This window comes from Panthera leo, chromosome A1 (genome assembly GCF_018350215.1).
Source record: "Panthera leo isolate Ple1 chromosome A1, P.leo_Ple1_pat1.1, whole genome shotgun sequence".
NCBI classification, from domain to species: Eukaryota; Metazoa; Chordata; class Mammalia; order Carnivora; family Felidae; genus Panthera; species Panthera leo.
Genome location: NC_056679.1, coordinates 5,990,899 through 6,010,716, shown reverse-complemented (window position 1 = coordinate 6,010,716; position 19,818 = coordinate 5,990,899). Strand labels below are relative to the sequence as shown.

The window sequence follows — 19,818 nt, the reverse complement described above, 5'->3', positions numbered from 1 at the left end:
GGACCCTGAAGCACACGGATCTCTTTGCCCGGGAGGTGCGGCCCGTGAACCCCCACCCTCCCCTGAATTAATGGGCCTGCAGAAGTGGTCTTTGCCCCTTGCTAGAAGATAGCACCTTCCTTGCCTTGCCACTCAGGAATCTCAGATGAAGGCAAGGATTTTCCACTGCCTACTTTTGGATACCAGACCAAAAACTTGGGGGTCGCCTTTCACCATAACCCAACTAGGGACATGCCGGTCATGCTGTACGTAGAGAGGGGTTATAAGCCAAAGAACAATTGGACCTAAATAACTTTTCGCCAGCAAAAACAGGGAGAAAGTGTCAGAGAGGACCACAATTGTGCTGGAGCAAGGCGGGTAGACCAGAAAGCAAGAGAGAGGAGCATTTCCCCATGAAACCCCCTGGGTGGTTTAGTTGGTTAAGCATATGGCTCTTGATTCCTGCTCAAGTCACAATCTCATGGTTCGTGGGTTCGAGCCCCGCATCTGGCTCTGTGCCGACAGGACAGAGCCTGTTTCAGATTCTTTCTCCTCTCTCTGCCCCTCCCCCACTCGGGCATACACACGCTCTCTCTCTCACAAAGTAAACATTTAAAAAAAACAGATATTTATTTCCCCCACAGTTTTGGAGGCTGGAAGTCTGAAATCAGGGTGCCAGCATGGTTGGGATCTAGTGAGGACCTTCTTTTTTTTTTTTTAAGTTTATTTTTATTTATTTTTAGAAAGAGATAAAGAGCAAGCAGGGGAGGGGCAGAGAGAGAGGGAGACAGAATCCCAAGCAGGCTCTGTGCTGTCAGTGCAGATCCCGTTGTGGGGCTCAAACTCACGACCTATGAGATCATGACCTGAGCTGAAATCAAGAGCCAGACGCTTAACCGACTGAGCCATCTAGGCGTCCTGTGGACCCTCTTATGGGTTGCAGAATTCAACTTCTTGTATCCTCGCGTGGCAGAAAGACAGCAAACTAGCTCTCTAGCCTTCTCTTAAAAGGGAACTAATCCCGTTCATGAGGGTTCCACCCCCATTACCTAATCATCTTCCAAAGGCTCCACCTCCTAATACCCCACACTGTGGGTTTGATTTCAACATATGAATTGGCGGGGCGGGGGGGGGGGGGGACACAAACATTCAATCCATAATAGCATGATAGGATGGATCTATTACAGAAGATCAGAAAGCCCACCAGCTGATTATTTTTCTCAAGAGTTCCCAGAGAAAACGAAGGCAATAAGAAATTCACAGGTGAAAGGGGTACCAGCATCACTAAGAGACTGTTCTCTGTAGGCTGAAGCTGATAATAAGAGACAGTATTCCTGGGCTTCCTGGTAGCAAAGGGGATTAAAGAATTCCAGAACAGCAGAGGCCAGGTGACGGCACTGAGCCATAGAAGCACTTAACCATTAGAACCATTTAATTACCATGATGGGTGGCCAAGTTGGACTTTCAGGGGCCTGACCTTCAGGGATCCACGGAGAGGACTCCGCAGAGCGCTTCTAGGAGCAAGAGAGATGAGCAGTGAGAACGAATAGTGCTAAATGTATGTAAATAGAACACAACCCTTACTTAATAATGGGCTAGCAGAAGGTTGAGGTCAGGCACCACAATAGAAAGTCATGGTCTCTTGTGCAATCTCCAGACTGGAATCATTTCTTAGACTCAAAACCAACCAGTTAAAAGAGAAGTTGCAGTCGTACAAGGAAGAGCCAACAGGGAGTCAGGTAATGACCGGAGCTCTGACTCATGCCCATCTCAAACTGGGTCCGCTGAGTCCATGGCCTCAGTTATTTCTCTGCTTCCCAAATGTATCATCAGAATTGGAATGCTTAGCTGTTGGCAGAATCCTCACATTGGTTCCTTGAGCTACTATAGTAAGAAACTCCAAGGAGCAGTCCCTAAAACCACCTCTCTTTTACCAAGATAGTAAATTAAAAAGCTGTATTGCAGGCCAGGGGGGATGGGAGAGATTCATACCACCCACAAGGATTTTGAAAATGAAGGCATGGTGTTCCTTGTCATAGCTTTATTTAACTTGCCAGTCTGACCTTTGCAGAAGCTTGATAGATGAGGACATACGACAGTGGAACACCACAAACTTAACCAATTGTTGGCCCCATTGCAGCTGATTTGCCAGATTTTGTATCTTTACTAGAGTATATTAATACGTCCTTGGTACATGTATGCAGTTATCAATCTGCAGGGGTGTTCTTTCCTGTTTTTCACCGGGAAGAAGGATCAGAAGCGGTATGCATCCACATGGCATGAATATGGTATACCCTTGCCCCAGGAACATGTTAATTATCCTTCTCTCTGTCATAATATAGTCCAAAGGGACCCGGACAACCTGTCCATCCAGCAGAACATTATGTTGGGCTGCTACATCGATGATACTGTGTTATTTGGAACTTAGAAGCAAGAAGCGGCAAGGACTCTGAGGGTCTTGGTAATATACGTTTGCTCCAGAAGGTGGGAGATAAGGCCTACAAAGGGTCAGGGGCCTGCCCCATCAGTGAAGGTTTTGGGGGTCCAGGGATCTAGGCATGCTGGAGCATCTCTGAAGCACAGGGCAAGTTATTGGACTGTGCATCTCCACCGCGAAGAAAACAGCAGAATGCTCAGAGGCCTCGGTAGGTTTGCACATTCACTGCACTTGGGGATATATTTATCAAGTGACTTGGAAGGTTGCTACCTTTCAGGAAGCATCCCATGGCACAAGCAGCCTTGCTACTGGGGCCATTTGAGCCAGCAGATCCCATGGTACTAGAGGTATCTGTTGTAGAGAAAAATGCCACTTAGTGCTTCTGGAAAGCCCCAATAGGCGAGTCATAGCACAGACCCCAGGGCTCTGGAGCAAGGCCATGCCATCTGCAGCCCAGAATTATTCAGCATTTGAAAAACAGCTCCTGTCATGCTAGTGGGCCCTCGTAGAAACTAAGCATCTAAAATGAGACACCAAGTGATCGTAAGTTGGGTTCTGCCGGATTTACTGTGTCAGCAGATCAGGGGTTGCAGTGGCAGTGGGCTGTAAGCCATTTCACGCATCTGGGATTAGGTAGTGAGCTGCATAACAGGTAGCTGAGATCCCCATGTCACCTACCACCGCTGAACCAATGCTTCTCCCTCCACACATAGTCATGGCCTCGAGGGGGCCCCTGTGACCATTTGACACAGAAGGAAAAACCCAAGCTTGGTTCGTGGATGGGTCACCTGGGTCCGGATACAAGCTGCAAATATCTGCTGCTGTGATTTAGCCCCACTCAGAGGCGGCTCTGAAAGAGAGTGGTAGAAGGAAATCTTCCCGGTTGGCAGAGTTTCAGGCAGTGCATTCAGTCATCGACTTCGGAGACAGAGGTGGCCAGGGTAAGGGGGTACTCTACAGTGACAGAGGTTAGCTTAGCTTATTGGTCAGGGGCTGGAAGAAAAAAGATTGGGGAAGGCTGGAGAGGAGACAGATGGCTGGATCCACGGGAGAGCACAGAGTGTGAGGGTTTTTATGGCAAATAATGCCCATTAGACAGTGTCCACTGCAGAAGAGGTGCTGACTCAAGCAGGATGAGTAGGCCAGCAGATGTTGGTCAGCCTACATCAGGGGTCACCCGAGTTCTGACACAGCAGGCCGGTGGATGGAGAAGCCATGGTGGCAGAGATGGAGGGACGAATGGGTCAAACAACTCGGACTCTCTCTCCAAAGCCAACATAGTTAGTCCACCACTAAATGTCTGACCTGTCAGCAGCAGAGACCAGTACTGAGCTTCTAAGAAGGCCACACAGCCGCTGGGTGGCAAGTTGATTGCACTGAGCCCTTCCGACATGGAAACAGTGACATTTCATCCTGACTAGGTTTGACGTGTGTTCTAAGGGTGGGTCTGCTTTTCGTGCCCACAGCACTTCATCCAGCACAGTATCCAAGGACTCTGACGTGGAATCTGACAGAATACTGCCTCAGATGGAGGTCTGATATTCTGACACAGGACGTCACAAAATGCTGCCGCTGACCAAGGGGCGCACTTTACAGCAAGATGGTGTGGTGGCGGGCACTTGACCAGAGGCTCCCCTGGTTGTAACACATACCACACACCACACCGCTGGAAGCTGTCGGCTTGATGGACTGGAGCAATGGCCTGTTGAAGGCATAGCTGAGGCTCCAGGTTGGAAACGACACCTCGTGAGTTGGATCGGTATTCTTCAGGATGCAATACACTTCTTCAATCAATGGCCATAACATGGGTCAAGGGTCCCTAGTAGGTAGAATACATGGGTCCAGAGACCAAGGGATAAAACTAGGAGTGGCCTGCTCACCATCGCTCCCAGTGATCCATTTGGAGACTTTGTGTTTCCTGTCTCTGTGACTTGAGACCCTGCTAGCCTAGAGAGCCTGATACTCAGACGTGGGATGCTTCCTTCAGAGGACACTGTAAGAGCCCCACTAAACTTAGAGCAATGTTTCTTCTCTGGTCACTCTGGGTTCCTAATGCCATAAGACTGACAAATCAGCAGGAATTGGGGCTGCCGCTACATAATGGAGACAGAGAAGAGTGTGCTTGGCCTCAGGTAGTCCACTGGGGTGTTTCTTGGTATTCCCATGTCTGGCTGTAACTATAAACAGGTAAGTACAGCAACCACAGCATAATAACCAGGGTATTAAACCTCCTAGGGTACAGTGCCTGGGTCAGTCTATCAGTCAAACCACCTATTCTAGCAGAAGTGATAGCTGGGGTGGAGGGGAACCTAGAAAGGGTGTTGGACGTGGAGATAAGGAGTATCAGTTATGGCGTTGAGACCAGCGGCAGCAGTGGAGACTAGTTTGTCCTATTACTCTCCTCTTATAACATTTCCCAGAAATTGTGACAAATAAGAAGTCTGGGAAAATCGTGCTTGGATGGAGTAACTTAATGTGAAAAGTTAGTGATCTAAGCATTGCAAAGGGCCGACTACAGTGAATTCTCTTTGGGCTCTGCCCAAATCCACTTCATAGGCTAGTGCGTCTATATTTCAGCTGCTCTGTTGGATGACAATTCACGATGCCACCTTCCCCAGAGAACGGTTCTCCTGCCCCTGCAGACCTCATCCAATGGCATGGAGGTACAAAAAGGTTGGCCTTCTTGGACAACACCTGCTGGTGAATTTTTGGGATTGGCTGAGGTTCATTCTTATTTCTTTATCCTCCTGGCCAATCCTGCTTCCTTCACTTCCCTTCTCCAGAGAGTACTTCCCTAATACATCACCTGAACAGGAATTCTTGTCTCAGACTCTATTTCTAGGGGGCATGACCCAAGACAGTCTCCGGCCTAACTGGATAGGTTGAGACTAGTTTTGGATGCTTTGGATTTCCTTCCTCAATCTCCATTCTTTCCTTCTGCTAATGTACCATCTTGCATAAAGGCTGGAACGCTAAAAGTGACATTACCCAGACTTCCCTGTGACTACAGTTCTAATGCAAATTACATTCTGCCAGTTCAAATGTATTCACCAAGATGTGGAAAACTGAGCCAAAGCCGAGGCCGTATTTCTACCCCCCTTGGGCTGTTTCTCTTGATGGTGAAGGGGTTGTAGAGAGGGGAGGATCTTCTGCGGTAGTGATTCAGCACCCGGTTACTGGCTTTGCTGATGTTAAGAGGTAACCGATGGTGGTGGTGACAGAGGCTTTCGGCTGTTGGCTTCCAGATCACTGTACTGTAGCAACTGCTGCAGTACCTTCTTGACTCAGGACTTCCAGAAGCAACCTTGAAATTGGCAGCTTTCCTCTTTGGTTAGTTCTGTAAGAGCTGCTCCTTCCATAAGTATTTCAACTGTTGCATTTAATGCCTTCCTGAATCCTTAAGTAGTAATTTTTAAAGTTAATCATAAAAATGAGTATGATGAATCTGGATTTCTCGTAGCTGTTCCAATGCTGTCCACAAACTCAGCAAGATTTCAGCTGAAACTTAGATGTCTAACTCAACTACTCAGTTTTGCATTTTAAATTTTAATTAAGGTTGCCATTGTAAGTACTCAAGACACCAAATATACAGAGGATCTTTTTAATGTCATGGTTTAAATTCTCTTAATACCTTTTTATTCTTAATTGTAAAAAGTCCTGAACTTAAAAGATGCATACACACTAAGAGGCTAGGTACCATTCCGGTAAACAGAGATTCATTAGACCAGAGATTTGGGCAGGGTATGAGGCTTGGAACGCAGGTGTCCAGAATGATTTATCTCTCTGTCCCAATTACCATATTGCGTCTCCCTTTAGAGTTACTTTGTCTTGGGCTACAAAAACTGAAGTGAGGTATTGGATTCAAGTTACATATACTACCCATTTGGTCACAAAAATCTGCAGCTTTCCACCAGCTAAAGCACTTGATAGGATTTTACATTTTTTGACTCTTAGGTCATATATATATATATATATATATATATATATATATATATACACACACATACACACACACATATGTGTATATATATATACACACACACACATGCACACACACATATGTGTGTGTTTCCAGTTTAACATTTGAAGGTATTTGCACTTGATGGATTAGTACTCTTTAAAACTCATACAGATACTTAAAATGACTTCTGCTTAAATTGTGGATGTCTTACATGTGGCTTTCTTCAACTTGAACTCACAATTTCTGAGGTCATTGTACTAACATGCAGTAATCCTGTTTGCAGAAAGTTCGCATTTTTCTCTGCTCATCCATGCAGTAAGCGAAGGACAGCGTGTCAGGGGCTACACTAAATTCTGGGATATAAAAGTGAATAAAACCATTTGTTCAAATTTAAGGATTTTAGACTCTTAGATGGAGGAGACCTATAATTTAACAGAAAATAATCACATTTTCTCAGCGGCTTTTTCACTGACAAGGAGGGCGAGGACCTTGCTTGTCTTATTCCCTGATGTTATCACTAGCACCTAATACACAATGGCACCCAGTATTTGTTAAGTAAATGAATACAAGCTAAGGTAGAGTTATACAGAGGGAGCTACGGGAGCCCCCAAAGGGACATGTGTCTAGTTTTATGTGTGAACACTGGGCTGGATGCTGGAGTGAGGGTGTTACTTCAGAGGTCTCAGAAAAAGTGCCTTGAGGATGAGATATGATCTGGGTCTTGGGAAAGGAAATTAGGTAAAAGTGGGTTTGGGTGTTGCTTAGGAGTTCCCAGAGGATTGTTGAGGAACTTCAAGTAGTTCTGGGATGCCAAGAAGAGATCAGTCTATAGAGGTATGCAGCAGACATATCCCAAAGGGCCTGGTAGACGTCGCTGTTGATGTATTTCCATTTTAGTATCTGTAACAATATGATTTTTTTCTTGACTTGGCCCATTTACCCCTACTAAAGCAATAACTCACCCATGCTTAAGACTATACATCTTCTTCACAGGCACTAAGCCTAATGGTAGGGATAGGCTAGCTCCTCAAAAGTTAAAGCAAGGGGCACCTGGGTGGGTCAGTCTGTTGAGCATCTGACCCTCGATTTTGGCTCAGGTCATGATCTCACCATTCTCAAGATCGAGTCCGGAGGCAGGCTCTGCGCTGACAGCGCAGAGCCTGCTTGGGATTCTCTCTCTCCCTCTCTGCCCCTCCCTTGTGCACACGTGCGCTCTCTCAAAATAAATAAACTTTCAGGGTGCCTGGGTGCCTCAGTCGGTTAAGCGTCCGACTTCAGCTCAGGTCACCATCTCAAAGTCCCAGAGTTCGAGCCCCGCGTCGGGCTCTGGGCTGCCGGCTCAGAGCCTGGAGCCTGCTTCCGATTCTGTGTCTCCCTCTCTCTCTGTCCCTCCCCCGTTCATGTTCTGTCTGTCTCTGTCTCAAAAATAAACATTAAAAAAAATATTTTTTAAATAAACTTTCGAAAAAGTTAAGGCAGGAATGAATGAATGAGTTAATGAACAAACGAATGAAGAATAATAGCAGTGTGAGCACTGTGCAATGGTTAAGGCTTCTGGATGGTAGGGAGGTCAGGAAAGGAGCCTACACCAGGCTGGGCAGAGTCCCAGTCAAGGGCTTAATTAACGGTGAAGTGAGTTTGGGTAAGTGTCACATCTCAGCATTAAAGCTAGAGACATGAATGCAGGGAGTTTCCAAGTGCATTCCTGGCAGGAAAGTGAAGAAACACAGATAAAAGCACTTTAGAATGATCGGGGTTGGTAGTTTCCAGGTGCCAGTGAGCAATAAAGAGAAGAGCCTGGCTGATGAGTTACGTGCTACCGGGGCAGTAAAGGGACAAGAACAGACTGCTGGGTTGCAATCTGTAGCCAGGCTCCTTAAACGAGCCACAACAGGGCGCAGAGTAGGTGCTACTACTTCCCAAGGGTGGAAATCAGGATGTGTCCCTGGGACTATAAGGCTGCAGGAGCGCTGAGCGGCCCAGTACTTGGACTCTAGAAGGAGGCCCTGGGACAACCAGTCCCGGCCGCGAGCCCTGACGGGGCGGAACGCGCGGAACGCTAGCATCCTAGATCCCGCCGGACACAATTTCCAGTCGCACCAGCGAGCGTCCAGCCGGCGGGGCAGCGTCTGCGCGTGTCCGAGGAGGGACCTGGCAGCGGGGAAAGAAGGGCCAGGGCCTGTGTCCCTCCTCTAGAGCCTCCCCGTCATCTGGACGACCCCGAGCTGCTGCACGGGCTTCCGACTTCTCCCTTCAGTAGACGATTAGAGGGCGCAGCGGCCTCCGGAGACAAGCCCCTCTCGCCCACGCCCGTCGGTCACAACCTTCCAGGACCCGAGAGGAGCGCCGCCCGCCGCGAACTTTCCTCAGGGCAGGAGGACTGCCCAGCTTCTGGCGAGGTGAGCTCGGGGAAAGGCTCCGGGTCGGCCACTACTTCCGGGAGACGCTCAGGAAAGCAAGCCCCCCTTGGCCCCCGTCTCTCCTCCGATTGGTTAACTGCTCTCTCAATGCCCGCCCCTAACTGGTGATTGGCTCAGATGCAACGTCTGTCACCTGCCTCCCTGTGGGAATCCAGGTCGCTAAGGGAAGCGTTCCTTGAGGCTCCGTGGGGAAGAGGTTGGTTGGGCCCCTGAGCCCAGTTTGTTTACTGTACTGCGAACCGTACCCCGGCGCGAGCTTGCGTCGCAACGGCCAGGAAAAGAACCAGTAGCGGGACGGAGGGCGGGGGGTGGCAAGAAAGTGAAGGCTCAGAAGTAAACTGAAGACACCTGACCCTGGTAACATCTGAATGGGAGCAGGGTGGGAAGGAAGGCCTTTGAGAGGGGAGTTGTGATCCCAGGAGCTGTGGCCGTGTAGGAGGGAAGGCCTAGTTTCTGTTGCGGGAGAGACAAGGGCCTAGCGGGGGGTTTTAATGACCTAATTGTTTGGGGGATCTGGTTTTCTAGGCGAGCGTCTAAGGGTCCACTGAAGGTTTTGCTTTGACTTTGCAGCAGAGCTTTGACTTTGTTAGCCATTCCCGTCCTTCAAAGAGACCATTTATTGAACGATTCAGTTCTCTCCTATTGCTCCAGATGGGCAGCGCTCCAAAAAAGCACAAGCAATGGAAAGATGGACAGCACTGCGTGCATTGAAAGCATGTTGAAAGGAAAATAAGGTATTCGCTTTGTTTAGTTGCGGTTAATCGTACAAGAAAATTACCTGCGAGAAGAAGCTCTTAAAGTTTTGTTTTTTGGGTTTTTTTTCAACGTTTTTTATTTATTTTTGGGACAGAGAGAGAGACAGAGCATGAACGGGGGAGGGGCAGAGAGAGAGGGAGACACAGAATCGGAAACAGGCTCCAGGCTCCGAGCCGTCAGCCCGAGCCGTCAGCCCGAGCCCGACGCGGGGCTCGAACTCACGGACCGCGAGATCGTGACCTGGCTGAAGTCGGACACTTAACCGACTGCGCCACCCAGGCGCCCCGAGAAGCTCTTAAAGTTTTGAGTGATTATCAGGGTAGCTTGGTTTTTATGATGGGTTTCAAATTTTTTAAATGTTTAGTACAAAAATTTTATTACTGCTCTCCCTAGCGCACGTGCTCTTTGCTAATGATGGCCTTGTCCTGATTATTCTGAAAATGGAAACAAACCTTGGGTTTTTAGTAACGTTAATTTGCTTTTGATTGGGTAGTGTCATTCAATCTTTCCTTTAAAAAAGGACATAACAGTCACTGTAATAAAATCCCCAAATTTGGAACTTAATGTTAGCATGTACATGAAACTGGATTGCTTACTCACACGTAGTTCAGACTTGTAGACTAATTTACTTTGTATTTAAAGTAGTTTGCTTATTAAACACTGAGTCAGAGGCGCGGCCGTTGCTTCTCTGGTCACCTAGTTATTTGATCCTCCAGCCTCCATTATGTCATGTGCTGTAATCACACACACCCTTTTTTGACATCTAGAAATTGTCAAGGAATAGTTTCTTTCCTTCCACAGCACGCCCAAATTAGCTTTTAAAGGTAGACCTGGGCCCTACCTTGGAAACTTCTGATCTGGGCTTCGAGATGAGATCTAGGGCATCTTTATTTTTTTTTTTAATTTTAATTTTTATTTTTTTTTAACGTTTATTTATTTTTGACACAGAGAGAGACAGAGCATGAACCGGGGAGGGTCAGAGAGAGGGAGACACAGAATTGAAACAGGCTCCAGGCTCTGAGCTGTTAGCACAGAGCCCGACGCGGGGCTCGAACTCCCGGACCATGAGGTCATGACCTGAGTTGAAGTCGGTCGCGGTCGCTTAACCGACTGAGCCACCCAGGCGCCCCTAGGGCATCTTTATTTTTAAGAATTTCCTCAAGTGAGTTTGATGTGCCTTCCCAGGTGAGAGCCGTTGACTTGCTAAATAGATGCGTGTAAGAAATTCTAAGATATTTGTGAAACAAGTAGTTTTCCTCACTGGTTTCTTTTCTGTGCAAAAGTAAGCCTCTAAGGAATGACACTTGAGTATAATAAAAAAAAAAAAAAAATAGGGTTTGCCTAGGCAAGGTCAGGAAGTTTCACGGGCACTCAGAAACCTCTGGGACTAACCAGGCCTGAGGATGAGGTTTGCTATGGGGGAGGCACAGGGTGCCCTTATACACATTCACAGTCCTCCGAGCAAGTGTGTGGCATTTCCCGTTAGGTTTAAGAGACCAGCTGCCAAGTCTGTTCAGTAGATACAGTAGGCCAAATTATTTTTACCTAAGAAAGTGCAACGGAGGGTAATATTACATATGTGAGTTTTATTTGGGGGAGAATACCTTTGCTGGAAATAAAGGTAGACGATAGCCTCCCAATAGCTCTGTGCTTATGAAGTAAAAAACAATTTAAAATCATGCATAAAGTGCATAATTCAGCTTGTATTTTGTATGCTAACATGAAGTACCCAGATATTCGAACTGTCAGTGAGGGTTTTAGATCAACTTTATCAGAGAGTGAAGGAGGCAGAGAAATGAGAGGAGCACTTTGGTATTCAGCTATGAGAAATGCGTGGTAAAACCAAATCCAGTCTGCTTTAAGTAGTGGCTTTAAGCAAAGAAGTAGGTCCAGTTGTGTTCTGTCTCCTAGAAGCTGCTTTTCGTTTCATGTGTGAGTTCTTCACTGCAAGATTTGGCATATGGAATATATGAGCAGAGGACGAAATTTAAACTGAAAGTAAAGAGACCGTAAGTCAAAAACACGAAGCTCTGTGTGGTCCATGACTAACAGCCTGGATCTTGTACATCTTGTTTGAACAGAAAGCCAGGAATCTCAGTATGAATCCGTCTAGATCGAGATCGGACGATGGTAGTGAAGAAGCCTCATCTCGAGCCCATGATCGTCGTGAAAGTGAGAGAAGATGGCAGCAAGAGCGCCTCCACAGAGAAGAAGCCTATTATCAGTTTATTAACGAACTCAATGATGAAGATTACAGGCTAATGAGAGACCACAATCTTCTAGGCACCCCTGGTAAGATATGGGTAAAAGAGGAGACACCTTTTTTTATTATAGTAAGGAGGAGTTTCAAAATAAGGAGGGTTTTTTCCCCCCCTTCTTCCCTCTCCCAAAATATAAGGCACTATTTTTGTGAATTTAAGACCCTTGTAATAGGACAAAATAGAAAATCACTGGCTTACTTCTCTTTTTGATAAGTATGAATCTTAGACATGGAGCTCACAAATGTACATAATAGTGTCAATTTTTTACATATACGGCCCTGTTTCTCTTTTAAGTAATAGTTGTAAATTAGATATTTTTTAAAACCCAGTTCTGGGGCGCCTGGGTAGCACAGTTGGTTGAGTGTCCAACTTTGGCTCAGGTAACAATCTCGTGGTCTGTGAGTTCGAGCCCCGTGTCGGGCTCTGTGCTGACAACTCAGAGCCTGGAGCCTGCTTCCGATTCTGTGTCTCCCTCTCTCTCTGCCCCTCCCCCGCTTGGTCTCTGTCTCTCTCTCAAAAATAAATGAACATTAAAAAAAAAAAAAAACTAATTTGAGGTGTTATAATTTATTTATTTACTTAGCTGAATTAATAATGCTTCAAAAGTCTAGTGTGTTCCATAAGTTTTTTACAAATTTATTTCAGAAATGAACTAATTGAAACTTGTATGTTTGCACACGATATATTTGTATATTGCATATTTGTGCACTGTATATTGATGACTGATATAATGACCTGTTGAGGTAACATTCAAGCAGATAAAGATTCAGAGTTTTTCCTAGAAATACTTCCTTTTAAATTTCTTTTAACTCTAATACAAATCTACGAATTAGGGTTTCTAGATTCCTAAGTGTATCAACTGAGAGGATTTTTAAAAGAGTATTCAAATTAAACCCTATTTTTATTTTAATAAAACACAACCAAAATGATGTATACTTGCATCAATTAAATATTTTTAACTGTCTATCAATGTAACAGACCATGAAAATAATAGAATGTCTTCTGCAGATCGCTAAAGATTATTAGTCTTACCCTTCACGAGCTCTCCTAAAACAATCATTTAAGGTATTTAGTTTCACTGAGCAATTTTTTATTGTTTTTAGGAGAAATAACATCAGAAGAACTACAGCAGCGATTGGATGGAGTCAAGGAACAAAGAGCATCTCAGCCTGACTTGAGAAGTGGGACAGATACCAGAGGTACTGTGGACTCCTTTCCATTAGGAACAAGTTTAATTAGAGCAGTGGCAGACATGAACTTACTGGATCTTGGACAGTACTTTTGTTTTTAATGTTTTCCAGTTTCAATGTGGTACTCATTCAGATAGTATTTACCCATCATGTGCAAAGCACCCTAGTTAGGCAGTATAGGACAGGGGTTGAATACAAAGACCCTTTACACACACGGATTGCCCTTGGGGAGCTCATGTATGTGAGATAGTGTACAATGAAGTTAATTACCAGCATAATTCTTTTTAATCTTAGAATGCACACACTACTTCTTTTAAAGTAATGTAACTAAACTTCGCTTCTAAAATTTTCTACAGAGCAATACAGAAAGATTGAGAAAACATGTCTTTATTGTTAGTTTTATTATTTTTGTGTTTGTCATGTTACCGAACAAACACTATGTCATAAAAAGTTCTTATAAAAAATAAAGTGAAAAAAATTTCAAACTAAACAGAAGTGTATAGAATTAAAAGTAAAGCCAACTCAATGTACCTCTTACCAGTTCTACTTCCTTCCCCAGAGGTATTCATTATTGGTAGTTTCACTTTTTTTTTTTTTTTAAGTCATTTCACATATTAAGACTATTGTATTAGAGCAAAGACGATTAAAAACTCAAAAATGCAACGGCTCAGTGAGATACAAGTTTCTTTTCCTGTTAACAGTCCAGGGGAGATAGGCAAGCTTTACTCCATGAATCCTCTTGGAACCCAGCCAGCAGAGTAGTTCTATCACTGTACCATCCAGTACAGGAGCTATTAGTCCTATGTGACCATTTAAACTTAAGTAAAATTAAATAACATTTAAAATTCAGCTTTTCACTCCTGTTAGCCACATTGAAGTGCTCGGTAGTCACATATGGTTAGTGACTTCTGTATTGGACAGGACAGACGTAGAAATTTCCACTGCTGCATATTTTCATATTTGCATATTAAAAGTTTCATTAGACGTTGCTGCTCCAGGATATTGTGTACATGATCCAGCTAAGTCACAACCACCTCTAGGTTCTAGCTGGCAGGTCTAGGTTCCAGAAAGAGGTCCAGGCACCAGTCCGAAAGTGAGATCTATCACTTTCACTCCTATTCCTCTGATGAGAACTTAGTCACATGGCTGCACCCAATGGCCAGGCTGTTCACGTGACCATTACAGTGCATTTGTAAAAGGAGTAGGGCAGGACAGGTTTCATTAGATTATTAGTGAACTCTTTTACGCAACCATCATCATACGTTCTAGTAACTGAAGATGGAAGTTGCCTTTAGCATGTTTTTTATCTGCCTTTTACTCCTGTCTCTTTCCAAATTAAAATGGAAATTGGATTTCCTTTTTTTTTCTGTATATGTAGATATGGAAGTTACACCATATTGCTATAGCTGGTAATGCTGGTCCTTTTACTATGTTTTAATGGAAAATGTACTTACCGCATATAAAATAGCTTGTATCTTTTAGATATGGCTAAAGGTGGTTTATTTTATTGACACCAGCAGTTGATTAATAGCTTTAACTTTAATATTTAAAAATGGTTTTTACAAGAAATTTTTATAAGAGATTGAAACGAAATCAAAGCCATCTCATTTAACGGCCATTTTTGTGTAGAATAAACTTAAAGGTTAAAGTCTGTATAGTTCATGTGCATTAGAATGATTTTCATTGACTTTTTCCCTTTATATAATCCACTGGTTAAAAATGGAAAACTTAAGCTTCCCGTAGTAGCAGTGTTATGGAAGTTTATCAGGGGCTCATTTTTTCTAAATTGATTCATTCAACATTAATTGAGAGAGTCTGATTTGTACCAGATACTGTTGTAGAGGTGGGGATTTAACAGTAAATAAGACAAGATAAAACTCTTCATCTTCCTGGAGCTTACATTCTAAATGAACAGAAAATATTCATAATGGCTAACCTTTATTAAATGCTTCCTATATGCCAGGTATTGTACTAATCATTTTATATCCAGTATTTTATTCTCATGATAATCCTATGACATTTATACTTTTATTATCTCCAAGTTACAAATAAGGGTACAGTCCTAGAGAACTTAGGTAGCATGCCTAAAGTTTCCCAGCTTCACATAAAGACATAATGTAGTGCTAATATGTATTCAGAAAGGCACATTTCTTAAAGTGTACATTTTTGGCAGTTCCTGAGAAATAGGATAAAATTCCTGAGGTCATGAAAATACCTCTAGCTGTAAAATGTTGACTTCCCTTTACCAGAAGAATCCCATTCACAATGAAGTATATATAAGTTTTGCCACTATATTTTACTGATTTTACCATATGGCTAAAGCAATTTAAATGTACTGTTTTAGTATTGGCTGTATTTCTCATCTGCTTTAGTTTTTTTAAATATTTATTTATCTTTGGGAGAGATTGAGTATGCAGGCAGGTGGAAGGGCCAAGAAAGAGGGAGACAGAGAATCCCAAGCAGGCTCCGTGCTGTCAGCACAGAGCCTGACACAGGGCTTGAACTCACGAATGGTGAGATCATGACCTAAGCTGAAATCAAGAGTCAAGCACTTAACTGACCGAGCCATCCAGGCGCCTCCTCATTTGCCTTAATATTTTGCCAGTAATGGGCATAGAGAAAGTAAGAATGAGGATTTCTTCAGAGCTTTGCATAAACAGTATTTATAGTTTTATAATACATCAGAATGTATTATACTATGCATATAGTATATACTTTTCTTTTAGAAATTCCAACTTTTTGCCATTTTCATTCACTAAAATGCATAGATGTTCTTAAATATTATTGAATTTAATAAAAAATTTATCTCGTAAGCTTTAATAAAAGTCTAAAGATAGATTTTAGGAATTGATCTTAAGTTGATTTGCTTTGCTTTCCAGACTCAGAAGTCCCTAGAGAAAGTTCAAACGAAGATTCTCTGCTAGAATGGTTGAACACGTTTCGACGCACGGGAAACGCAACTCGAAGTGGACAGAATGGGAACCAAACTTGGAGAGCTGTGAGTCGAACAAACCCAAACAGTGGAGAGTTTCGGTTTAGTCTGGAAATCCATATAAATCATGAGAATAGAGAAATTGAAATTCATGGCGAAGATCAGACAGGCATTCCACTTTCAGATTTTAGCAGGGATCGTACTACAAATAGGCAACAGAGGTCAGCCAGTCCTGTGGCTAGGCGAACGCGAAGCCAAACCTCCATGAATCACAGTGGTAGTAGCTCCAACATCCCAAGGACTAGGCTCGGTTCAAGGGGGCAGAATTCAGCAGAAGGATCTTTCTCAACATTGGGAAGATTAAGAAATGGCATTGGGGGAGCAGTTGGCATTCCTAGAACGAGAGCTCCGCGTGCTGATTTCGGTAGTCACGCAAACCAGTTGGGTGGTAGTGAACTCAGGCAGAGGGAGGGGCAGCGGTTTGGAGCAGCACATGTTTGGGAAAATGGGGCTAGAACTAATGTTACAGTGAGGAATACAAACCAAAGATTAGAGCCAATAAGATTACGGTCTGCTTTCAGTAGTCGAAGCCGCTCACCAATTCAGAGACAAAGTGGCACTGTTTATCGTAACTCACAGAGAGAAAGTAGACCTTTACAGCAAAACGTCAGAAGGTCTGTTAGGAGGAGAGGTATAACGCGTGTCTTTTTAGAGCAGGATAGGGAACGTAGAGGTACTGCCTATGCTCCATTCTCTAACTCAAGACTTGTGTCAAGAATAACAGTAGAGGAAGGAGAAGAATCTAGCAGATCTTCAACTGCTACACGACGACATCCAACAATCACGCTGGACCTCCAAGTGAGAAGGATTCGTCCTGGAGAAAACAGAGATCGGGATAGTATTGCAAGTAGAACTCGATCTAGGGTAGGGCTAGCGGAAAATACAGTCACTATCGAAAGCAATAGTGGGGGCTTTCGCCGAACTATTTCTCGTTTAGAGCGGTCAGGTGTTCAAACCTATGTTAGCACTATCACAGTTCCTCTGCGGAGGATTTCTGAGAATGAGCTTGTGGAACCGTCATCAGTGGCTCTTCGGTCCATTTTAAGGCAGATCATGACTGGATTTGGAGAATTGAGTTCTTTAATGGAGGCCGAATCTGAGTCAGAGGTTCCGAGACATGGTCAGCATTTACCAGAGAGGCACTCAGATCCGAGCACCGTAGGTGCAGTTAATGACATCAGCCAGCACAGTGAAGGTTCCTCTCAAAACAGGCGGGCCCGAGAAGACAGCTCTGAAATGCGTGGTGAAAACGAGACTCCCCGGCCTCCCGCCCGAAACAGTGATAGCAGAGGTGGCCGGCAGTCGCGAAATTCAAATAACTTAGTTGAAACTGGGACACTACCTATCCTTCGCCTTGCTCACTTCTTTTTACTAAATGAAGGTGATGACGAGGATCACATACGTGGTTTAACCAAAGAGCAGATTGACAATCTTTCCACCCGGAACTATGAGCATAGCAGTATCGATAGTGACCTAGGCAAAATCTGTAGTGTTTGCATCAGTGACTATGTGACTGGAAACAAGCTCAGGCAATTACCTTGCATGCACGAATTTCACATTCATTGTATTGACCGCTGGCTCTCAGAGAATTGCACTTGCCCCATCTGTCGGCAGCCTGTTCTAGGGTCCAGCATAGCAAACAATGGGTGAAGCGTTGGGTCTGTTCAAATAGTACATTTTAGTAGAGCTGAGTATTTAAGCACCCTTTTGTTGAATCCTTTGTGATGAGCTAACCAGGATGAAAAAGAACAGATTATTATAGTTTGCACTATTTTTTGTGTGCTTTTTTAACTTGTTAAAAAGAAAATTTATATGAAACTTAAAATGGCAAATGTTAAATTATCGACAAGTACAGAATAGTCAATATTGCTAGAACCAAATAATCTTTAAAATGTTCTTATTTTGGTAATTTCGTCATGCTAAGCACTTTTGTATCTGCACAATTCAGTAGGTTAACAATCAATCTTCCTTTTCTTAATAGCACAGCAGACTTTATGTGGACTTTCAACTTCCATAGGCTTAGTGCCATGTCCAGACAATGGTGTCTAAATAAGCCTTTCGTTAACTTTTTATTGTAAGGACAATATCTTTTCATGAGAGAGTGTTTGGCTGAATGTTTGCTCTATATATTTAAGTTACTTGAAATGTTAAATTTAATATGCAGCATACCATATATGTATATATAGATATATAATTTTAAGGGTAAAATATTCCGTCTAAAAACTACCAGTTTGGTTCTTATTTAAGCTTTTGGGCTATTACTGCATATGGCACAATGTGTAACATTTACAGGATCATCTCTGGGAGGAAGTAGATATTTAAAAATAGAGATAATTTACTGAAGCGTCTCTGACAATCTTACTAGACAGCAAGCAATATGTAATACTGAACAAGTATTTCTTTACTCAGAAATGGAACATGGACATTTTAGTACATATAGATTATTTAACTTGAGTTCGGCCTTTTTGTGACTTGTTTGAATGTGCAAACAATTCTTTGGATTATATTAAGTAAGGTATACAGATATGCATGGTTTCTCAAATTTACTTTTAAAATCTAAAAAAAAAAAATGTCTATGAAGAATCAAATGCATAGATAATGTGTTAAGTTTACTTGGAGGCCAAAAACTCCAAATAATACAAAACAAAAAAACCCTTAAGAGAATGTGGAATTTATATGAACACGAAGTATGCATTGAAGATCTATTTCTACCAATAAATATTAAAACAAAGCTGTATGTGAACTTCTTTTCTCTTGGTCCCCTGTGATTTATTTTTCAAAAAAAGAAAAATTTCACACCTACAAGGTGTCAGACAGTGTTACAGGTGCTGAGGATTCAGCTGAGGACAGAGTCCCTATCTTCACAGGAAGAGAACATTTAATGAGTTACTGAATTAAATGAATATATGACACAGTTTTCCTGTGGTGATACTGCTTGGGGAAAACCACAAGAACAAATTCCTCAGGACCAGATTCGGGAAGATTTACGTGTATCTCAAGATTGTTTTTCCTTCTGATTAAGTAACTATATTCATCAGGTAAGATGCATACACAGGAGTTTTCAGGGAGTGCATTTAACACCTGGAGGGAAAGCTTTTAGTAAGAGTCATGACTTCGTTTGGAGTAAATGGTTTATGTAGGTCAATCATGGGGCTGGGAGGTTTGAATGCTTTAAATGCCAGACTAAGGAATTTTACTTCACCTTACAAACTTTTGGTGTCTCTTGGTGAATTTAGTGGCGAATGGTAAGATCATTTTTCATGTTTCAGGAAAATTGGTGTGGTGTAGTGTTCATAACAGTGGAGTAGAGAGAGGGGGGAAGCAAAAAAACCTTAATAAAGGAACCACTGTGGTCATTTTTATCATCGGTTATCATCATCCTCAGTTACTAGCTAACCTAGCGCGATGGCAGTGAAACTGGAAAGAGAGAGAAGAGAGTAAAAATGTTGGGAAAAAAGGACATTATTTGGTTTCTTGTTCAGTATGAAGTGGGAGAGCGATATATTCACAGATGGAAAATCACCCGAATAGAAGAGAGAGAGGTGTTTCAAGCCATGCCAATGTAGACATTTATCTTAAATATGCACCTCTCCCTCGTTTCAGTGATACCGTTTGTTCCCAGTATGACCAGAGACTAAATCCAGCATTTTTTGCTCATGTGGAATATTCTTCAGGAAGTTCTACCTTCCCTGGCTTGATCAGTTAGGAAAATCAAGAGGAGAACAAAGAAAGGGGGGAATGAAAAAAAAGTAGGGATAAAGGAAAAAATACAAGCACGTTGATTCTTTGACTTGGTCCTTTGCAAGACATGGTTAGGACCAG

General features: G+C 43.2%; 1 protein-coding gene across 8 annotated transcripts in view; it reads left to right on the top strand.

Moving 5' to 3' along the window:
• Window positions 1–8,480: 8,480 nt before the first annotated feature.
• RNF6 (ring finger protein 6) overlaps window positions 8,481–19,818 on the top strand; it is a 36,895-nt gene continuing 25,557 nt past the window's right edge. The window contains exons 1-6 of one of the 8 annotated variants that reach the window (XM_042936609.1): window positions 9,034–9,154; window positions 9,323–9,347; window positions 9,449–9,531; window positions 11,635–11,845; window positions 12,918–13,013; window positions 15,884–18,727. In XM_042936609.1, coding sequence (XP_042792543.1) covers window positions 11,653–11,845; window positions 12,918–13,013; window positions 15,884–17,646 — 2,052 coding nt within the window. In that variant the 5' untranslated portion in view covers window positions 9,034–9,154; window positions 9,323–9,347; window positions 9,449–9,531; window positions 11,635–11,652 and the 3' untranslated portion in view covers window positions 17,647–18,727. Of the gene's footprint in view, window positions 8,777–8,908; window positions 8,994–9,024; window positions 9,155–9,322; window positions 9,348–9,367; window positions 9,532–11,634; window positions 11,846–12,917; window positions 13,014–15,883; window positions 18,728–19,818 lie in introns of those variants that run through there. The other 7 variants (XM_042936523.1, XM_042936442.1, XM_042936665.1 and 4 more) reach the window with 7 other exon arrangements.